Source organism: Parasteatoda tepidariorum, chromosome 1 (assembly GCF_982258835.1).
Source record: "Parasteatoda tepidariorum strain Cologne lab strain chromosome 1, Ptep-v5.0, whole genome shotgun sequence".
In the NCBI taxonomy this organism is placed as follows: domain Eukaryota; kingdom Metazoa; phylum Arthropoda; class Arachnida; order Araneae; family Theridiidae; genus Parasteatoda; species Parasteatoda tepidariorum.
The window spans coordinates 102,209,322-102,227,549 of NC_141755.1; the positions used below are offsets into that span (position 1 = coordinate 102,209,322).

The window sequence follows — 18,228 nt, forward strand, 5'->3', positions numbered from 1 at the left end:
AACGGAAGAAAATTATTAGCATCGGTTGCAAAAGGGGAGATTTCGACAAATGATGTAATCGATTTTTTTAAAATATAAAAATTGCGGTAAAATTTTAATTCACGAATTGTTGAGAGGTGTTAGGAGGCCACGCTTCTTCTGTTGGGTCGCTGTTCTCGGCCCTCAGTTCCCATGGGTCTCAAATGTCAATAGTCAATGTTCTACAATAGTTGCACAATGTCTGAATTTATCTGTTTCTTTAAATAATTGTAAAGTAATAATTAAACAATAAATTAGGGGTCCTGCAGGGAGGTTAGGCCAAACGTTGGGATTAGCTGTGGTGGTGACACTGCTGTTGCTAAAGTAAGTTCGTGGTTGGGGGCTCATGGGGAGAAGCGTGGTGTATCGTATCTGTCTATTTTCCCGGCCACAGTTTTTTTTTCTGATAAAATGTTTGGAGGTGTGGAAAGAATGGAAAAGTTAACTTGATTAGTCTCGATGATATTTGCCATGTGAGCCGTGGTGGCTCAGAGAGGCTAAGGATGATATCGAGAAAGCATTTTTGCAAATCGATGTAAAAGATAGATTATTTAAGTTTTTTATGGTCTAATTCTAAAGGGGAGAACAAACTGTATGGGTATCGGCGTGTGGTCTTAAATGTAGCACCATTCTTATTCGCTAATAAGTACCCATCAATATTCTGAAAGAATCTCTATATGCTTTCTAAGTTTTAAAGATTCTAAGGCTAATATATTCAATAAAAAGATTTTAAACTCTTTTCACCACGCTGACGCGTGCCGTGGCTGGAATTCGAATCCAGTTCTACCCAAGGGAAGGCGAACGCTCTATCCCTTGAGCCACCACGCCTCAAGTCCATTAATGTGCAACTTTTTAACCATTGAGCTTTTAAGCTACTTCCTATAAATGCAGCCATGGTGACTCAGGGGATAGAGTACTCGCCTCCCAATGAAGTCGTCCGGGTTCGATTCCCAGCAAGGACTGATCGATACGAATTCCACATCTGGCTCTCACCGACCACAGTGCTGACATAAAATACCCTCAGTGGTAGAAGGATCATGGGTCAGAGTCCCCTTGTCGTTAGGCTAATCATGGGAGGTTTTAGTGCTTTTCCTCTCCGTGTAACGCAAATTCAGAATAGTTTCATCAAAAAAGTCTTCCACGAAGGCAAATTTCTCCCACTACTTGATCCAGGAGTTCCCTTGTCTTCTGGATTGGGTTCAAAATTACAAGGCTACGTAGTTGAACATTAGTAGTCGTAAACTAAAAAAAATTGGGCCGGCTGTTCAGCGGCGGTAATAAAATAAAATAATTTATATCGGGATCGAAAATGTTACTATAATCAGCTAAATTTAGTCTTAGGTAGTCAAATTGCGAAATTAAATTAATTACGTATTCTAGATTGAGTGTATCCAGTTGTGTTTTGGACTTAAACAACTGAGAATTGAAAAATGGTACTCTTTCTTGTAGGATTGAATCACAGAGGGAGGGGGAAATTATTGCCTCTAAATGAACAATATTGTCGTGTGCTCAAAAATTGTTCGATCGTTCGGGTTTCTCTTCTTCTGTGACCCTAATCTCTAAATTGGTATTGCAAGAATGCTGGAAGTCAAATTTAAATTGGAATCAATGATTAACTGAACATTTAGAACAGAAATTTTTAAAATGGATTAAAGACGTAAGTTTGCTTGCTACTCTGAACATTCTAAGATAGCAAAATATCGGTAAATCCACTGAAGAGAAGATTAGCCTACATAACTTCTGTGAGGCTTGCAGAATTGCATATTCAACCTGTATTTTTTCAAGAGTGGAGACTAAAGACCAGGTTTACGTGAATTTTGTGCAAGCCCGGGAAAGTGCTGTTCCTTTAAAAATTATAACAATTCCACGAATCGCTTTGTTTAGATGATTAATTGGAGCTGGATAGAAAGAACTGTTATTGTTGATTTAAAAATTCCAAAACTCGAAACATTTTACTGGACTGACTTCAGTCTCATATTGTGTTGGATTCAATGAAATATGAGACACATGTTTGGAACAGTGTGAAAGAAATAAGATGCTTGGCAGAAGTAGAAGAATGGTCCCTCTGATTTGAACCCCACAGACCGACCCTACAGTGGTTACTCCGGCGAAGAGTTTTTAAAGATGAAATAGTGGGAGTGACCAATATAGTTAACGAACCCAGAATCACGGGTGCTTGAAAGTACCTTCAGCCCCGAAAAGGAAGTAAACGGCAAAGAGCGTAAATAAGTGTTGACAGCTCATGATGAAGTTTCTATATGCCCAATGAATGTATTATAAGAACTTTCATTCTCAGTAGAGAATAATACGGCCTATAGAATGGATTTTTTGTTTTGTCGACAATTTAGAGAAAATCAATTTATGGCACGAAACTGATCTGTCATATACTGAACTAGAAACAGTAGAAAAAACTCTATTCGTATTGATTCAGAAAAAATGCTTCATAGGTAAGAACAAAAATCTAAGAACATTTATTGACAAATCAGGAGTTATTAGAGTCAAAAACCTGCATCCTGTGTGTATCCTGTACTACTGCCATCAAAACACCTATTGATTTCCTGGAAATACGTGGAGTTATTTCATGTTGAAATTTCTTTATTATTGGGCAATTTAGGAGGGAACTTTTTAATCTGCAAAGCCGGGAACAGTTGCTCAATGTTGTGTAAGCTGTAGAAGATTCATTGCTAAAAGAACCGAAACGGAACCCATTGCTTTGCCAGTTGTACGAATTCGAAACACTGTAATATTTCAGATGACAGGAATATCTTTCCTGCTCAAGATGAAAAAGATTTCTCAACACCATGACATACATCTCCAATGGATTCCATCACATGTTAATATTGGTGGCAACGAGATAGCAGATAGATTGGCCAAAGAGGGCAGTGTGGAAGATATGCCCACCAGGTCATCACTTACTTATCAGGAACTTTGCTCCAATGAAAAATATAGACAAAAATCAATCTGGTAAACTCCACCTAGGCATCTCCTGGCACCCTTCTGGGAATCAATTGCGATCGAAGCTCCCAGACTGCCTTGGCCAGATTCTCGACTGGTCACCTAAAATGTCTAACATTCGAAAGTGGCACAAAAATTTACCCGATTTGTAAAAATTCTGTATCCAACCAGCCTCACCGAAACATATACTTGATTGCGTCAGACTGTCCAAGGTGGACTTAATTTCCTCTTCTTGTCATCGACTTCCTGGCTGTCAACAACTTTTTGGAGTTGATCTGACTAATGTCAGATCTATGAGGATAAGCAACAACAACAACAGATGACAGGAATCGATCTGGCCGGCCCCTTGTATCTGAAAGATGGTCACAGAGAAAGATTTTTGATTCGAAGTTATTGTATTTCCTAAGATGTAGTGAATAATAAAGGAATTTTTTGTAGCTTTCTTGCGATTTTCGAATTAATGCTTTCATTTGGCAAGGCATGTGAAAATAATAATATTTTAAGTCAGAGATTTTCTACAACAGTTAATTAAGTGTTAACTTTTATTATTACAGAGACATTTTTGAGGCTTTGATCTGGCAACTTCCTTACTTATCCAATTTACAGAACAATAAAGCTTTAAAGTTTAACTCTGGAACAAAAAAGTGTAAAGGATAAATAATTTAAAGTTTATACTGAGTATTACTTCTTTGTCTTTGTATTCCAGAAATTAAGAAATCAAGGTAAACAATTCTTATTAAATGATTCTCACAACATATACACAGGAAATAAAAAAAAAAAACCTCATCTCATGATTAATAATGGCAATCAATAAAAGTGAGCTTAAAATCATCTTGTTTTGTGGTGTAACTACCACTATAAATATAAAATACCAATTCACAAGTATATAAGACATATTAACTTAATTCTATCTAGAGGTACCCTTTAATAGATGAAGGCTAACATAGTCGATTAGAACATTCCCCTCGTTGGTGACCCGGGCGTGATATGAACTTGCCAACAATGATGGAGGGTCCACTTAAAATAGCTGATTTGCTTAAAAATATTCTGCCCAAAGGAAAAAAATTCCAGTGAAGAAAATAATCTTAGGGTCAATAAACAATATTGAAGAAAAAAAATAATGAGCGAAATGATATAAACAAAAATGAAGAAAAGAAAATGAAGGGAAAAAAATGAGAAAAATGCTATAAACAAAAAATTAAGAAGGAAAAATAATGAGCGAAATGCTATAAACAAGAAAATGAAGAAAGATTAAAATTTGCAAAAATTATATAATTAAATAAAAAAATAAAATAAAAAAAAACAAAACAGCATAAATCAACTTTGTTCATCGAATTCTATCACAAATAAAATTCTAGAAGGGAAGTAATATGGTGTAACTATATATATACAACTATAAATATTAAGTACTAATTAACCTGTATATAAGACAGGTTAACTTGATTCTATCTAGAGGTAACTTATGATAGATGAAGGTTTACATAGATGATTAAAACATTCTCCTCAGTTTTGCATACGGAAGTTAATTATGATAGGGGCATTAAAATGCACCTTAGAGTTAGTTTTAAAACAACTCTAAGGTGTTTTATGTATACAACACTGTAATTTTTGAAAATATATAAATTAAAAAAAAGAGAGAATTTACAACTTTAAAAAAATAAATATTAAAATTAAAGTGTGCCAAGATATTTAAAAATTTACAAATAAGAAAAATCACTAAAATTAATCTAACCCTTTCAGTTTCCCATAAAACTACGATGAATTTCTAACACTTTATTTGTTACTTATCATTATCACTGGTTATTTAGTTTATCTACTTATCATAGATTTCGAATTTTATAGAGAATTACAATAAAGATATTTTTGATGTTCATAATTATGCAATAATCATATTGCAAACCCTGCAAATTTTGGCTGTAGTGCTGCTATCTAGGAGGAAGGATAAAAAGCTTTTTACGTTAAGTAATTTCTGACAACAAAATCTGCTCAACGATTATTTTTCAGTAAACCAAAAATGTTTCTATAGCTTGGATTTGAAACTGTTTTCCATTCTAACAGTACAAAAGAAAAATTATTATTCCTCTCGGAAAAAAAAATCTCTCTATATATATTTATTATTCTAAAAAAGAACTAAGGGAAGAGGTATCACTTCGTGTTCGAAATGTTAGTATGAAAATAACGAGCTTTTTTCTTACACTGATGCTGCTCTCTAGTGACAATTATGAAACACAAAAGTTTCTAGTTTTTCTTTAGAGAGTTTCTAGTTTTTCTTACAATTTTATTCAACTCGTACGTCCTTGAAAGAATTTTACCTTCCCCCCTCTGCTTTTTTTTTGTATGAGAGAGAGAGAGAGAGAGAAAGAGAAGAATATTAAATAAAATAAAGAAAACTTTGATAACTGGAATTCTACTCATGGATAACTTATCAAATTTTCATTCTGTGACGTAGCTAAGTTAATTTTTAGCCGAACTTAAAGAATAAGACAAACATTTTCCTCTTAAAAGTCACTTCTTTTCCCCGAATATAAACAAAAACCCCGGTTCTGAAGCTTGTGGAGAGGATTCCGCTCCCAAAAATGCACAAAGCAAAGCTCGTCACGTAATAGAATCAGTCAAATATCTTTTTCTGCTTCTTGGATTGCTTAACTTACGAGGCAAACATAAACATGAAACCAAACAGTTCAGAGCTTTCGCTCCGTTGTGCATTCGAAAAAAAGATGAGACCCGTTTTGAACTCTGAGCAGTGTGCAGTGCATACTGTGTTAAAAAAAATGGAATTACCAGTGTGTAATTTTCTAAATGGGGTTCTTGCATTTCCTATCTTCGTCGAGAAAGATGGTTCTGATTGTTGAGCATTTTGCGGAAAATTTTTTTCACCAATCAAATTCTCATTCTCCATCAACGGTGATCAAAAGTGCGTGCACCTCATGCAGTAGCATTGGCCATTTGTTCCTCGTGTGTAGCTCTAGTGCGACAGAAATAAAATACTACAACTACTACTACTGATTTCATCAGAATGCGGAGTAAAAGGTTACAAGCGCTTCTACGTTTCATTGATTATATCACTTTCGTTCATAATAATTTTTTTTAAAACTGTTTATTTTCAGTTTTATCAGTTTCTTTCTTTTTCATAGGACAAATATTACAAACTCATTGAACTTGAGTTCGAACTATTACAACTGTTCAGACTTTATAAATTACATCAACAGAAGATTGTTTTTAGCTTTCCTTATATAATAAACAAACTTAATAATAGTTTAAATGTTAAAACTTCAAAGTCATATTTAATTTCAACAGTGATTGCAATGTCTTACAGATTATGTCGCTCGGTGAAAGTATTGGAGCCATATTTACTTAGAATTTTAGTGAGTACTTGGGTCTTCTTTTCTTTCCCTAATATTTTTCCTAATGGAAAACAAGAATGCTTTTGTTTTTCTGATTATTCGCTAGATGATTGCAACTAGAATAAATTTTCTTTAGATTTCGCAAAATTTAAAGGACCAGATATGTGTGGGGAAAAAATTTGTCTACGAGATGTCGACAAATTATACTCTTCAATTTGCTTCTTTTTAACTTCGTTTTTTAACTTCAAATTTGCTCTTATAAATTTTTTTAATAATATTTATTTATATTGATGTGCAATTATATGTAATCATACAGATGTTTATTCAAAGTAACTACAGAAACTTCACATTGAAAATATTTTTATGGGAAAATTATGTTTTTAGTCAGTTATATTAGAACGAAAAATATACAGAAAAACCTCGAAAATTATTGATAGCATTTAAAAATAATTTGTAACACTAGGTTTTTTAGTTTGTATAAGATCTATTCATTAATGTAAAGTATTAAGTTGCCAGGCTGTAAGTTACTGAAAAAAAGTGAAATAAGTTCTGTCGTAGACTAACATTGAGATGTAGATTGAAGCTGACAACAGTGTGAACGACTTTAATAATTCATGTTAAACTAATTTAAGTTTAAATTATAAGTATTTTATAAAAAATAGTCGAATTAAAGAATTTATGAAATGAAAACCGATACAGTGATACATATTTATGAATAAACCCGATATACCTGAAGTGACATTTCGTTGATATTTCTTGAAGAATTAAGTTAATTGAGGAGGAAGAATCTGAATTATTTAAACTCTACCTATACTGACTGGCTGTTCTTAGTCCTATTCAGGGCCCGACTTAGCCTAATTGGGGCCCGAGGGCAAAAACTTTGTTGGGGTCTTCCTCTGCATCACTAACGAAGAACCGAACTTAACGGAGGTAATTAAATTTTTCATTTCATGATTGATATATAACCAGGGGTTTGTCCAGGCCAAATTTACTACCTATTAGCAGTACCTTCAAAAATTCACAGAAAAACGTAGACAGACCCCTGATAACATGAAAATTGACTAGAGCCTAAAATAGCTATGAAGTCCATCCCCCTCCAATGGTCAGACAAAATATCGTTTTGTCCATTTTATTGATTTTCTGATAATTTAATTCGAATTCGTTTTTCTGATTGTCAACTTTGTCATCTAGCTGCGTAAAATTAATATCCTTGTTGAAATAAGGCGGAATTAAGCTAAATTTTAGCAATTGTGATGGCTTAATTAAGCCAATCAGAAACCCGTATTTTTGTGGACATATTGCATTTTGTGATATGTAAAAATACAGATTTTTGATTCGCCAAATTTGTCTGTCATAATTGCGAAAATTTAGCTAAATTTCGCCTTATAAAGCTATGAATTTACAAAATATAGATTTTTTTTGTGTTCATATTATAGATTAAGGAAGCTATAGATTAATAGCTAACATTAAATTAACAGATTTTACAATGTTTAGATATTTTGTTTAAAAAAAAGTTCAATAAAGAAGGAAACGCAAAATAAACTTTCTATTCGATTTGGGGGCCCTCTCTGTTGTGGGGGCCTGGGGTAACTCCCCCCTATGTCCTTGCCTTAGTCAGGCTCTGCTCACATTTCAGTTTTCTATGGTAGGTATAAAAATGGTTCTATGGTTAAAAAAAAAAAAATTAATTTATTCATTTCTGTGAAAATGAAAATTGAGTACAGTAAGTATTTTAGCCAGTGATTATTTTTTTAAATAATAATTTTGAAACTTATTAGTTTCACACATGATGATTATTATTTATCTTAATTTTACAGAGTAATTTTAAATTCCATCCTGCTTTAAGAAGTTATCCCCTGGGATCTTTGTACCATTTGCAAAGGCTGTGTGAGAAAGTTCCAAAAGGATTTGAAAAGTATTATCCCAATGGAAAGAAAGCAAAAAGTGAATCACCACAACCCTCAGAAAAAGAGACTGGTACTTTACTTTTTTCTAAGTTGTTTTTATGTTACTAATTTTTAAGAATACAATCTGCCGATTTGATTTACATGTGTATTTCACACATTGAATTTGAGTCCCATTCTTGAAAAATTTTCTCCTTGTCACATTTTTTTTAAAATATAGTTTTCTTCTTCTTCTTGAGTTTTGAATAAAGATCATCCCTTAAAAATATCAATGAGTGTAGAGACAGTGACAATGACTGAATTTGAGAAATTAATTTATATTTATATAACAATGTAGCTGTTTTCTAGAGATAGAGTGAAATCTAAAAAGCCAACTTTGCAGCAACCTTTCCAGATTGTTTTGTGAACGGCTTAATACTGCCATCGCAAATGTCAATTGTTACTTGAAATTGTGTCAATTGTGACTTGGAATAATGTCAATTGTGACATGAAATTGAGTCAATTAAATATTATATTTCAGAGACAGTTTAAGTGTTCACACTCAACAGAATTTCCTTAAATAATTATTATGCTATTTGTAATTGTGAATTCAATGTTTTTTTTTAAAAATATTTTTTGTTAAAATGTGTTTTGTGAAGTTAGTAATATTAATGAAATGTGATAGTAATATTTTAATAGTTCTTTATATAATTATAAATTTAGGTTTTTTCTACTTATTTACATAAAATATTATTAAATTACAGTTATTTTAATTTCTTAAGGGAAGCAAGACGTTTTCGATGTCGAAAAAATAATTTTTTCAACCATATCGACAAGCCATTTTTTCTTAATATTAAATATATTTTAAAACTTTAAACTTTGCATTTATATCAACTACATATTAATATCATTCAATAACAATAAAAAGGAATTTAAAATGTTTATAAATTTCATTTTTATAAATATTTGAAAATTTAATGTAAATATAATTTTTTTTTTACCAGACATAACTTTCGGTACGCTTGTACAAAAAACAAATCATTGTAAAGTTATGAAAATTTCTATGCTTGTACATATACCTTATTTACATTTAATTAACTATATAAAGTTTATTTTTTTCATTATAATTTTGTTTTACAGGGGAAGTTTTTTAAAATTAAAACGAATTTTTGCATTTTTTTCAGAAAGACTATATTTATTTTGCTTACATATAATATATTCTGTACATATTATGAAACAAACTATTTCACCTGATTTTTCAAACATATTTACATGAGTGTATGCCAATTTTTTGTTGATTTTTTATGTAGCAAATTTTTTGAGCGTACCGAAAGCTATGTCTGGTAAAAAAAAATTTATATATACATTAAATTTTCATATATTTATAAAAATTAGATTTATAAACATTTTAAATTCCTTTTTATTGTTATTGAATGATATTAATATGTAGTTTTCATAAATGTAAAGTTTAAAGTTTTAAAATGTATTTAATATTAAGAAAAAATGGCTTGTCGATATGGCTGAAAAAATCATTTTTTCGACATCGAAAACGTCTTGCTTCCAAGAAATTAATTTTTTTCAATTATTGTTTTTCTATTTTTGCTAACTTAATAAGTAGCTTAAAAAGTTATACTATTATTTAAAATAGATAGCAATTATAAGCTGTTTAAAAGCTTTTTTAATATTAGATTTTTTTTTCGAAAAAGAGTTTATTCTACTTGAGTTGGAAGAAACCTATTTCTTCTGGGATTCTTTTTTCCATATATATATATTTTTAAAATTTTTATACTCTGTTGAAGAAACATGCTACTCTTAGTCACAATTATCTTGACAAATTACATTGTCAGGAACAAGTGTTCAAAAGCATTTAATGTAGCTATTCACTTTCAGAGGATGTCACAAAGCCACCTTCACGAGATGTTCCGAGCAGCAAGAAACCTGAAGACTGGATATTCAAGCTGAATTTCGGAGGAAAAGGGTCGAATAAGTGAGTTATTGGAAAATTTAATGTTTGGTGTGTTTTCTTTAATATAGTTTAAAGAAATAGTTTATATAGTTTAAAGATTAAATATAGTTTAAAGATTTAAATAAAAAGAAAAAAAATACCCTTGCAGCAAAATGACTTGGGCCCTAATTGAATCAATATTGGCTCAATCAGTTGAATTTTGGCTCAATCAGTTGAATCTTGGCTCAATGAGGGTTCAAAGGGCCGTTATTTTCCGATATAGACCCTATATAGAATTGTCCGATTCACCAGCATTTTAAAGCCACTCTAAAGCCAATATCGGCCCTTTATAGAATTGTCAGATTTACCCCCTATATTTTATATTCATTATTCCGCCAATATAGGTTTTATATTGGCTCTGTAATAGATGCAATATTAAAAAATCTAGACATCACAATATTGATCATATAATGCCCATATAGAACCAATTTTAAGCCCAACTGGAGCATGTGATTTTGGATATGATTTTCCATCAGTTAATGCAAAATCATATGCTTTTCTTTAAATCAGATATTGCTCTTAAAATTAAATTATTAAATTTAATTATGATTGAAGTTGTTTAAGATTATTATTTCTCCATTTAAATTAGTTGAACTTTTTTAATTTTAAACATATTTTGAAAATATTCAAGCGTAAAATTTTATGATTAGGTAATTAATAGCTGACTTGTTGTAGAAGAAATGATTTACATGTTTTTTATCACTTGATTATGCATTTTTTTTAAAGCTGGCAATTTTTTTTTTGTTGCAAATTGTTTAGTACGTAATGAGAATATTATATGAGTTTGATAAAAAAAATTATGTGTTTATAATTTAATTTTTTTATTATTATTATATAAAATTTTAAAAAAATGTAATGTTTGTAAAAAGAATATCTTTAAATAAAAAAATTTAAAAATTTTGTGCAAAAAATTTTCAATTTGCTTACAATGTTCTCAAGACATGGTAAAATACACCAGTTAAATTAACGGTTAAAATTTTTAAGCGGTTGAAAATTTTTTAACTGTTCTCCAAACAAAACTATTTGGTCCCTGTTTCCCAGATAGGTTATCCCCTGTTGCGACATCAATCACTAGAATGGAGAGTTAGTCTAAATAATTGTATTATCAAAATAAAAATTTGTTGGTTGCCCAACAACCAGCCAGATTTACACTTCTGTGTTAATACAATTATTTAGACTAACTCTCCATTCCTGTGACTGATGTCGCAACACCCCCTATATTTTGGAGGCCGGAAATCCGAAGAGATAAAACAGTATGTTTGTTCAGAGAAAGTAAGTTTTTGTGTCTGATTTTGTAACTTAAAATATCGTTTGTTCTTATTAATTAACATATTTAAGGTCATCTTCTTGAACCTTAAAGATTACGTCCTAGAATGTGAAGATCTAATCATTAAAACAAAAGTCATTTAGGATTGTATTTATTTATTTATTATTATTTTTTTTTACTTTGTGTGTTGTACTGTATTGTGCATTTACTATAAAACAATTTTTAATGTGTCAATATAGTTTGAAATGTATTGTTATTAATTATTTTTAATTGTATTTCAATTATAATTATATTTCTAAAATTTCTAAGTAATTAAAAAAAATATGATTTAAATAAAATAAGTCGTAATTTTTTTTTTTTTTTTTCAAAAGATAAAAAAGCAATGAACCCTGTTTTTAGGAATTTTGACAACTTGTTTTGAGAATATTATATTTGTTTTTATTTATTTTTAAAATTTTCACTAATTCTTTGAGTGTCACTGTCGTTCTGCCATACCACATAGTAGTAGGACTGATGGGGATTGGTTATCCATGCACAAAGTTAGGAAGAGACCAGAACTATTGATTAAGAGGATACTATAGTGCTGAGGAAATTTTTCATGGCAAATTCTCTTTCTCCTTCATAAGTAATTTTAAATTTAAAGCATAGAAAAAGTGAGTTATAAATCTGGAATAAATCATTAAGTTTAAGATGATAAAAAAAATTTTGATTTGTCCGTTACCTGAACTCATAAATTTAAGTTTTGAAACACCACTCAAAGTATAACAGAATTGTCAATGAAAATTTTTCTCATGGTATAGCATACTTTTAAGGGGTTAAGCTAAAATTATTAAACTGGGAAAATATTTTTTTAGTTTTAAATGAAAATTTATTTATATTTTTAAAAATTTTACTTTTTAAAATTCAGCAACAGTTGAGAATTCAACAAATGACTTGTACACCAAGAAACACACAAAACAATTTGTTTTAGTAAAAATTAGAATTTATACTAAAGAGGTGACTTCAACATCCACCAAATATTTCTTATTAAGCATAATATTTTTTTTAATTCTCAATTTTTTTCTTAAATAGAGGAAGGAAGAACCCTTTTAGTCCTGATGATGACAATAAAACTGTTGCATTTGCACTTTTTGGTACTCTGGGAGTTTTGGCACTGATCGCTTATAACGAATTTCGATACAAAGAAATTACCTGGAAAGAATTTATTAATTCTTATCTTGCTAGAAATTTAGTAAGTATTGCATTTTCCTTTTTTATTTTTTCTCATTACTCATTAAAAAAAAATTTCAATGAATTATTATGTTCTTTAATTTGCACTTACAGGTCGTGTATTGCATTTGATTAAAACATATATTATTTAAAATTACATTTTATATTATAACCTGACAGTTGAAGAAATAAGTTTTAATAAACATATTTGTGCAAAATTTTGTAAAGTCATTGTAAGAAAATAAGGTACTTAGGGAATATCCCATTGACCTGCACTTTGGGATTATCCTGACAACGCTCGCAAAAACACGCTAAAATTAAAAGCTTACTGAAAAGCAATTTTCAAAATAAACAACCTAATCCCATAAAATTTACCAAACAATAATAATAATAAAATAATGATAACAAAAAAAAGTATAAAAATACGTGTAATAAAAAATTAAAAAAAAAAGAATAAAACGAAAGTAAAATCCTCTATTTTTTTTCTTTTTATAATTACACATTGGAGTTATTCTTGAATCTAACCATTTATATTATTATGAACAATTTTGGCAGCCAAAAATCCTTGATAGCTTTTAAAGAACATACAAGTCCTTATCCGTGTGCTGTTGCCGCCACATAAATTAATTTAAATAGGAATCCTACTGTTTTCAGGTAGTTCTGTGTTGTTTGTTCTCTTTTGTTAAGTATTGGGTAAGCAAATCCCAAATTTGAATCATTTTGTAGCAGAGTAAAAAAGAACAGATATTTCAAATCTAAAGAAAATTAATTCACATAGTCTAGGATTACACAGTAAAATATGATAAAACTTGCAGTTATTGGCAACGAAAGCCGCCTTTTGACGTTAATATTGGGTTTGGCGAAAATGGTCGTGGGGATCCCAAAGTACTGTAAAAATGAACACTCGCACATTTACATCTTATTCTCTTGTAAATTTTTTAGCGAATTACATGAGCTAGAAAAACCTCACCAATGATATATTGAATTAGTTTGAACTGTCTTTTTTTTTTATTAACTCAGCAACTTATCTAAATTTTCTTTGGTTTTGCAATATCTGAATCAAGCAAATTGACTTATTAATAGTTCCTTTGTTAATATTGAATTTTTATTAGTTTGAATAAATTTTTGTGTTCTTTTTCTGTAACTCAATCAAGTATAAACTCATCTCAAAACTAAATCATGTATGGGCTCAGAAATGTTCAAATGTGACAAATTATGTCTGTGACAAGTCTTAACTAAAACAATTGTCACATTATTCATTTGAGTAATATTTTTGTTCCACTTAAATATAAACATTTTTCTAAATTATTTTCGTAAAACCAAAGATTTCTTTTGTTTTTATCGATAGGACTTGTTTTCAATCTAATCTTACTTTTATCTGCAGCTTGTCTGAAATATAATACTTGACCGAGTTTGAATGTTATGGGTTAGGGGCCATTTATATGTACAGTTTTTAAAACGCCTTGTCCCATTTTTTTCTGTAATTATTTCCCATGCATCCTAATTATTTCCTTAGGTATAATATAATACCTGACCGAGTTGGAATATTGTAGGTTTATATTATGTGAGGACATGGGGCCATATATATATGCAGTATATTAGTAAAAAAATTTCCTCTGATCCCTTGTCCCACAATGGACTATTGCAGGAATGTTCTACTTTAACCATATCTTACTTTCATGTACTAAGTTATCTTACTAACTAACCAAGGTTAGACAAATTTTTCCCAATTCAATTAATCAAAATTGTCATTGTTTTAACAGCCCTGTTTTTAGTTCTTAATCTTCAAAAAAATTTTGTGAACATATTTAACTTTATAGCAATCTCTGATTAAAATACAGTTTTGTTTCCAGGATGATAGAAACAGCAACTCAATTAACAACTAGAATATTAGTAGAATTCTCTGTAAAATTGTGTAAAGTTTTAGCAGTTTTGCCTTTGTTTTTAAATAAAATACTAATTTTTAAAAGTATTATTAATTAGGGTCCCAAACCCAGAAATATTCTTATACCCAAAATAGACCACAAAATATTCTTACTTTTCTCTCTCAATTGCTATTATGAAATTTTCTTTTTTCTTTAATGTGGACTGGTTTTTCTATGTGTGTACATCTTTGTTTTAACATTTTTTTAATCTCCTGAACAAATGGGAAACATTTTCTCAAACCTTATAAAAATTGAGATTTTATTTAAAACTTCAAGCGAAATCATTCTTATACCTTACACTTCACATGCTATTTAACTATCCTGTTTTACTAGGTTAAAACGCTTCTTCAAATTAAATTGTCTACAGATTCATGAAATTTTGTAAAGTTTGATGCTAAGAATTAACATTCCCTCCTTTTCAATTGCATTCTCAGTCAATTGTTGTTTTTTCATCTGATCTTGTATTAGAAACTGTTTTAATGTGAAACTTAATTCATTTACTTTTAAATGTGTATTATGAATATTACATTATTTACTTGTCAGTTAAATATTTTTTTTAATTAAAGAAATTTTACAATTAGGCGATGTGTTAGAATTTAATAAAAAACACTCATCAATACCTACTCATCAGGTTTCAGAATTTCTAGACCTATGTTGTCAGCATTGCACAACGGCTGCCGCCTATGTTTCTCAGACAAGTTGTTAGCCATTGCTCATTCCAGGGTTTGAGAATTTTGTCGATTCTTAAAAAAAGAACCTGATTTATTTAATTTAAATCCCATTTTTCATATATCTTTATTGTATGATACTTAAAAAACTTTAGTTTATAGTTAGTAGAATTCTGTATAGTTGAAATATTAATGAAATTGAATGATAGCAATAAATTTAAAAACAATATTAATGCATTTAAAATTGTTATACAGTTATTGTGTATACAAGTGCATATGTCAAGTTTATTGAAGATAAATTAAAATGCATCTTTATAAATTTTTGAAAAAAAAAGACAATAATTTTACAGATTGTCTTTCTCTTTTTTTTTTTAAAAAAAAAGAATAATAAAATGATATTAAAAAAAATTATGAAATAAGTTGTGTTGCCTTACACTAGGGGTGCACAACCTGTGTCCTTCCGATTTTGATGTGCGACCTGTGATAGTTTCTTGACGAAATTTTTTTCTTAAGAAATAAAAAAAATTTTTATATTTGTAAAATTTATTTTGTTGTGCTGTAGGATTCTTATTAATAGGGTTGTGAAATTAAAATTTATTTATTTTGTGATAACAGTTAGAAGATTAAGAAAAATGTTGTTGTAGAATTAATATGATTTATTCTGTTATCGAAAGTTAGATAATTAAAACTTGTTTGTTTGTTTCAGGTTGAAAAATTAGAAGTTGTAAATAAAAAATATGTTCGAGTAAAGTTTATTCCTGGTAATCAATTAGATAATGTAAGTATATCTGGTTATTTTATTCAATCCATTTCTTACACTTAACACATATATATTTTGTTCACTAAACATAAAAATCATAAATATTTGATAATTTTATTTTTAAGTTTATATGGGATTTGTCTGTATGATAGTTCTTTTTTTAATTTTTTTCTCTTAAATATATCATTTTATTTTATCCTTAATATTCGCTATACCTCAAGCGCGAGCTTATTAAATTTAAGATCTTAAGTGAGGTAAATAAATTTTCCTACAACAATGAAAATAAATAGTCATTATTTAAAGCAAAATAAGTGAGTAAAAATTTGCGAAAAAGCTCTTAAATTTTTAATTCTGCAATTTAATTTAATTCTGTTGTTCAATTTCTGCAGGGTGCAGAGGGGCTCTAAAATTTTTTTTTTTACTACAAGTTTGTACATTTTTCTATGCACTTTCACAATTTATAGTTTCGAAGTTTTATAGTTTTTGTGCACCTAAACAAAATGTCACCTAAAGTTCAGCACTCAAAACAGCAGCAGGGGCTCTTAGAATTTTTTAAATTCAGTTGAACCTGAAGCTGAGATATTGAGTGAACCTGAATACTCAGTTTTAGTGAACTTTTTTAGTGATTTTGCCTAAACTCCCATTTAGATAATGTTATTTCAAACGTTTATAGCAGACAAATCAGAAATTGGTAGTTTGGTTATAGTGCACTCCAATTTTACTTCTCCAGATTTTCTTTTCAGTTCTCCATTTTTAACAGCTTCCCTGATAATCCTGAGGTATGCATATATTGCAAATATTTATTATCCCTAGAAAACTAGGGCATGGCAGAATTTGTCAGCACATTTTGTTTTATCAACAAGTCCGGGAGCAAAAAAAAAATTATAATCTGTTGTGAATGGAAGTTCACCAAGTTTTGTTTTGGTCGTTTTGCTGTTGGATTGTGGGACTGTACACATGTTTTGCACTGTTGTATATTCGATGGTGGCTGAATTTGCACAGAAAAAAGAGTCAAAAAAATTATGTATCACTTCACTGGTGTTTGGAAAGTATCAATTTGTGTTGTCCCTTGTTTTAAAAACTATCAAAGACTGATATTTAACTTATATTATTTGCCCGAGATAACTCTGGATAGTAAACTGTAAATGAAATTTTTTTTACGCATAAAAAATTTCTACTTAAAACTTGTGTATTACAAGGGAAGCAGTTAAATTTATGGGTGTTGAGACAGCAAACGGCAGTATTCTTTTACATTATATTAGGGGTGCACAACCTTTTTGAGTGAAGGGCCACTTGCACAGCAGGTTGGCTAACGAAGGGCCGCACATGTATTTAGACATGTTAATGACAAATGTTTATTTAAACATTAGCGTTCCATTTTTTTTCATCAATAAACTTAGTAATATCAATAACTTAGTAGAGGCTGGGATAGCCTGGTCGGTAGGGCGCTGGGCCCATATCCAAGAGGTTCGATCCTCGCCGGCCGAAGACTCCCCGTGTAGTAAATGGTGACTGATGCACGTTAAATCTGTCGAGTTTCAAAGTCCTCCATGTTCCCATAACAAATCAATACCTCTGGGGGTACTGATCCAGGAGTTTCCTTGTCTTCTGGATTGGTTCAAAATGACAAGGCTACGGAGTTGAACGTTAGTAGTCGTAAACCCATGAAATTGGGTCGGCTGTTCAACGACGGTTATAAAATAAAATAATAAAAAAATAACTTAGTAGTGTTCCATTATTAGAATTCATTCAAAAATAAAAAAACTTATACTTTCTTTTTTTTACAAAAAAAAACTTGTTTTTTTTATTATATGAACAATAGATTTATCAAAATAAATAAACATTAAAGAAAAGAAAGTTTTTTTTTTACCATATCATGCAATACGAAAATTCATTTTAGAATTAAATTCTAATAAATTTAAAAAAACTGCAATGCCCACAGAATGAAAGTAGGAAAAAGTTTAGTCATATTTAAGTAATATAAATTCAAATTAAATATTTTAATTGAAGAAAATTTATAGGTTTTAAACGAAAGCCTAAAATAAAACCATAACTGTGATAGTTCAAAATAAAATTCAATGGTTATTTTGTAATGTACTTTATTATTTTATTTTATTAATTATTAGATTTTTTTATATCGTAAGCATTTTCCTTTTTTTTATCGAAAAAGATCACTCAAGCAACAAAAAATTGA

General features: G+C 29.7%; 1 protein-coding gene across 1 annotated transcript in view; it reads left to right on the top strand.

Annotated features, from left to right (window-relative positions):
• The first annotated feature begins 5,993 nt into the window (after window positions 1-5,993).
• Afg3l2 (AFG3 like matrix AAA peptidase subunit 2) overlaps window positions 5,994-18,228 on the top strand; it is a 39,422-nt gene continuing 27,187 nt past the window's right edge. The window contains exons 1-5 of the mRNA XM_016068035.5: window positions 5,994-6,338; window positions 8,135-8,294; window positions 10,091-10,187; window positions 12,544-12,703; window positions 15,981-16,052. Of these exons, the coding sequence (XP_015923521.1) occupies window positions 6,279-6,338; window positions 8,135-8,294; window positions 10,091-10,187; window positions 12,544-12,703; window positions 15,981-16,052 (549 nt within the window). The 5' untranslated portion in view covers window positions 5,994-6,278. The remainder of the gene's footprint in view (window positions 6,339-8,134; window positions 8,295-10,090; window positions 10,188-12,543; window positions 12,704-15,980; window positions 16,053-18,228) is intronic.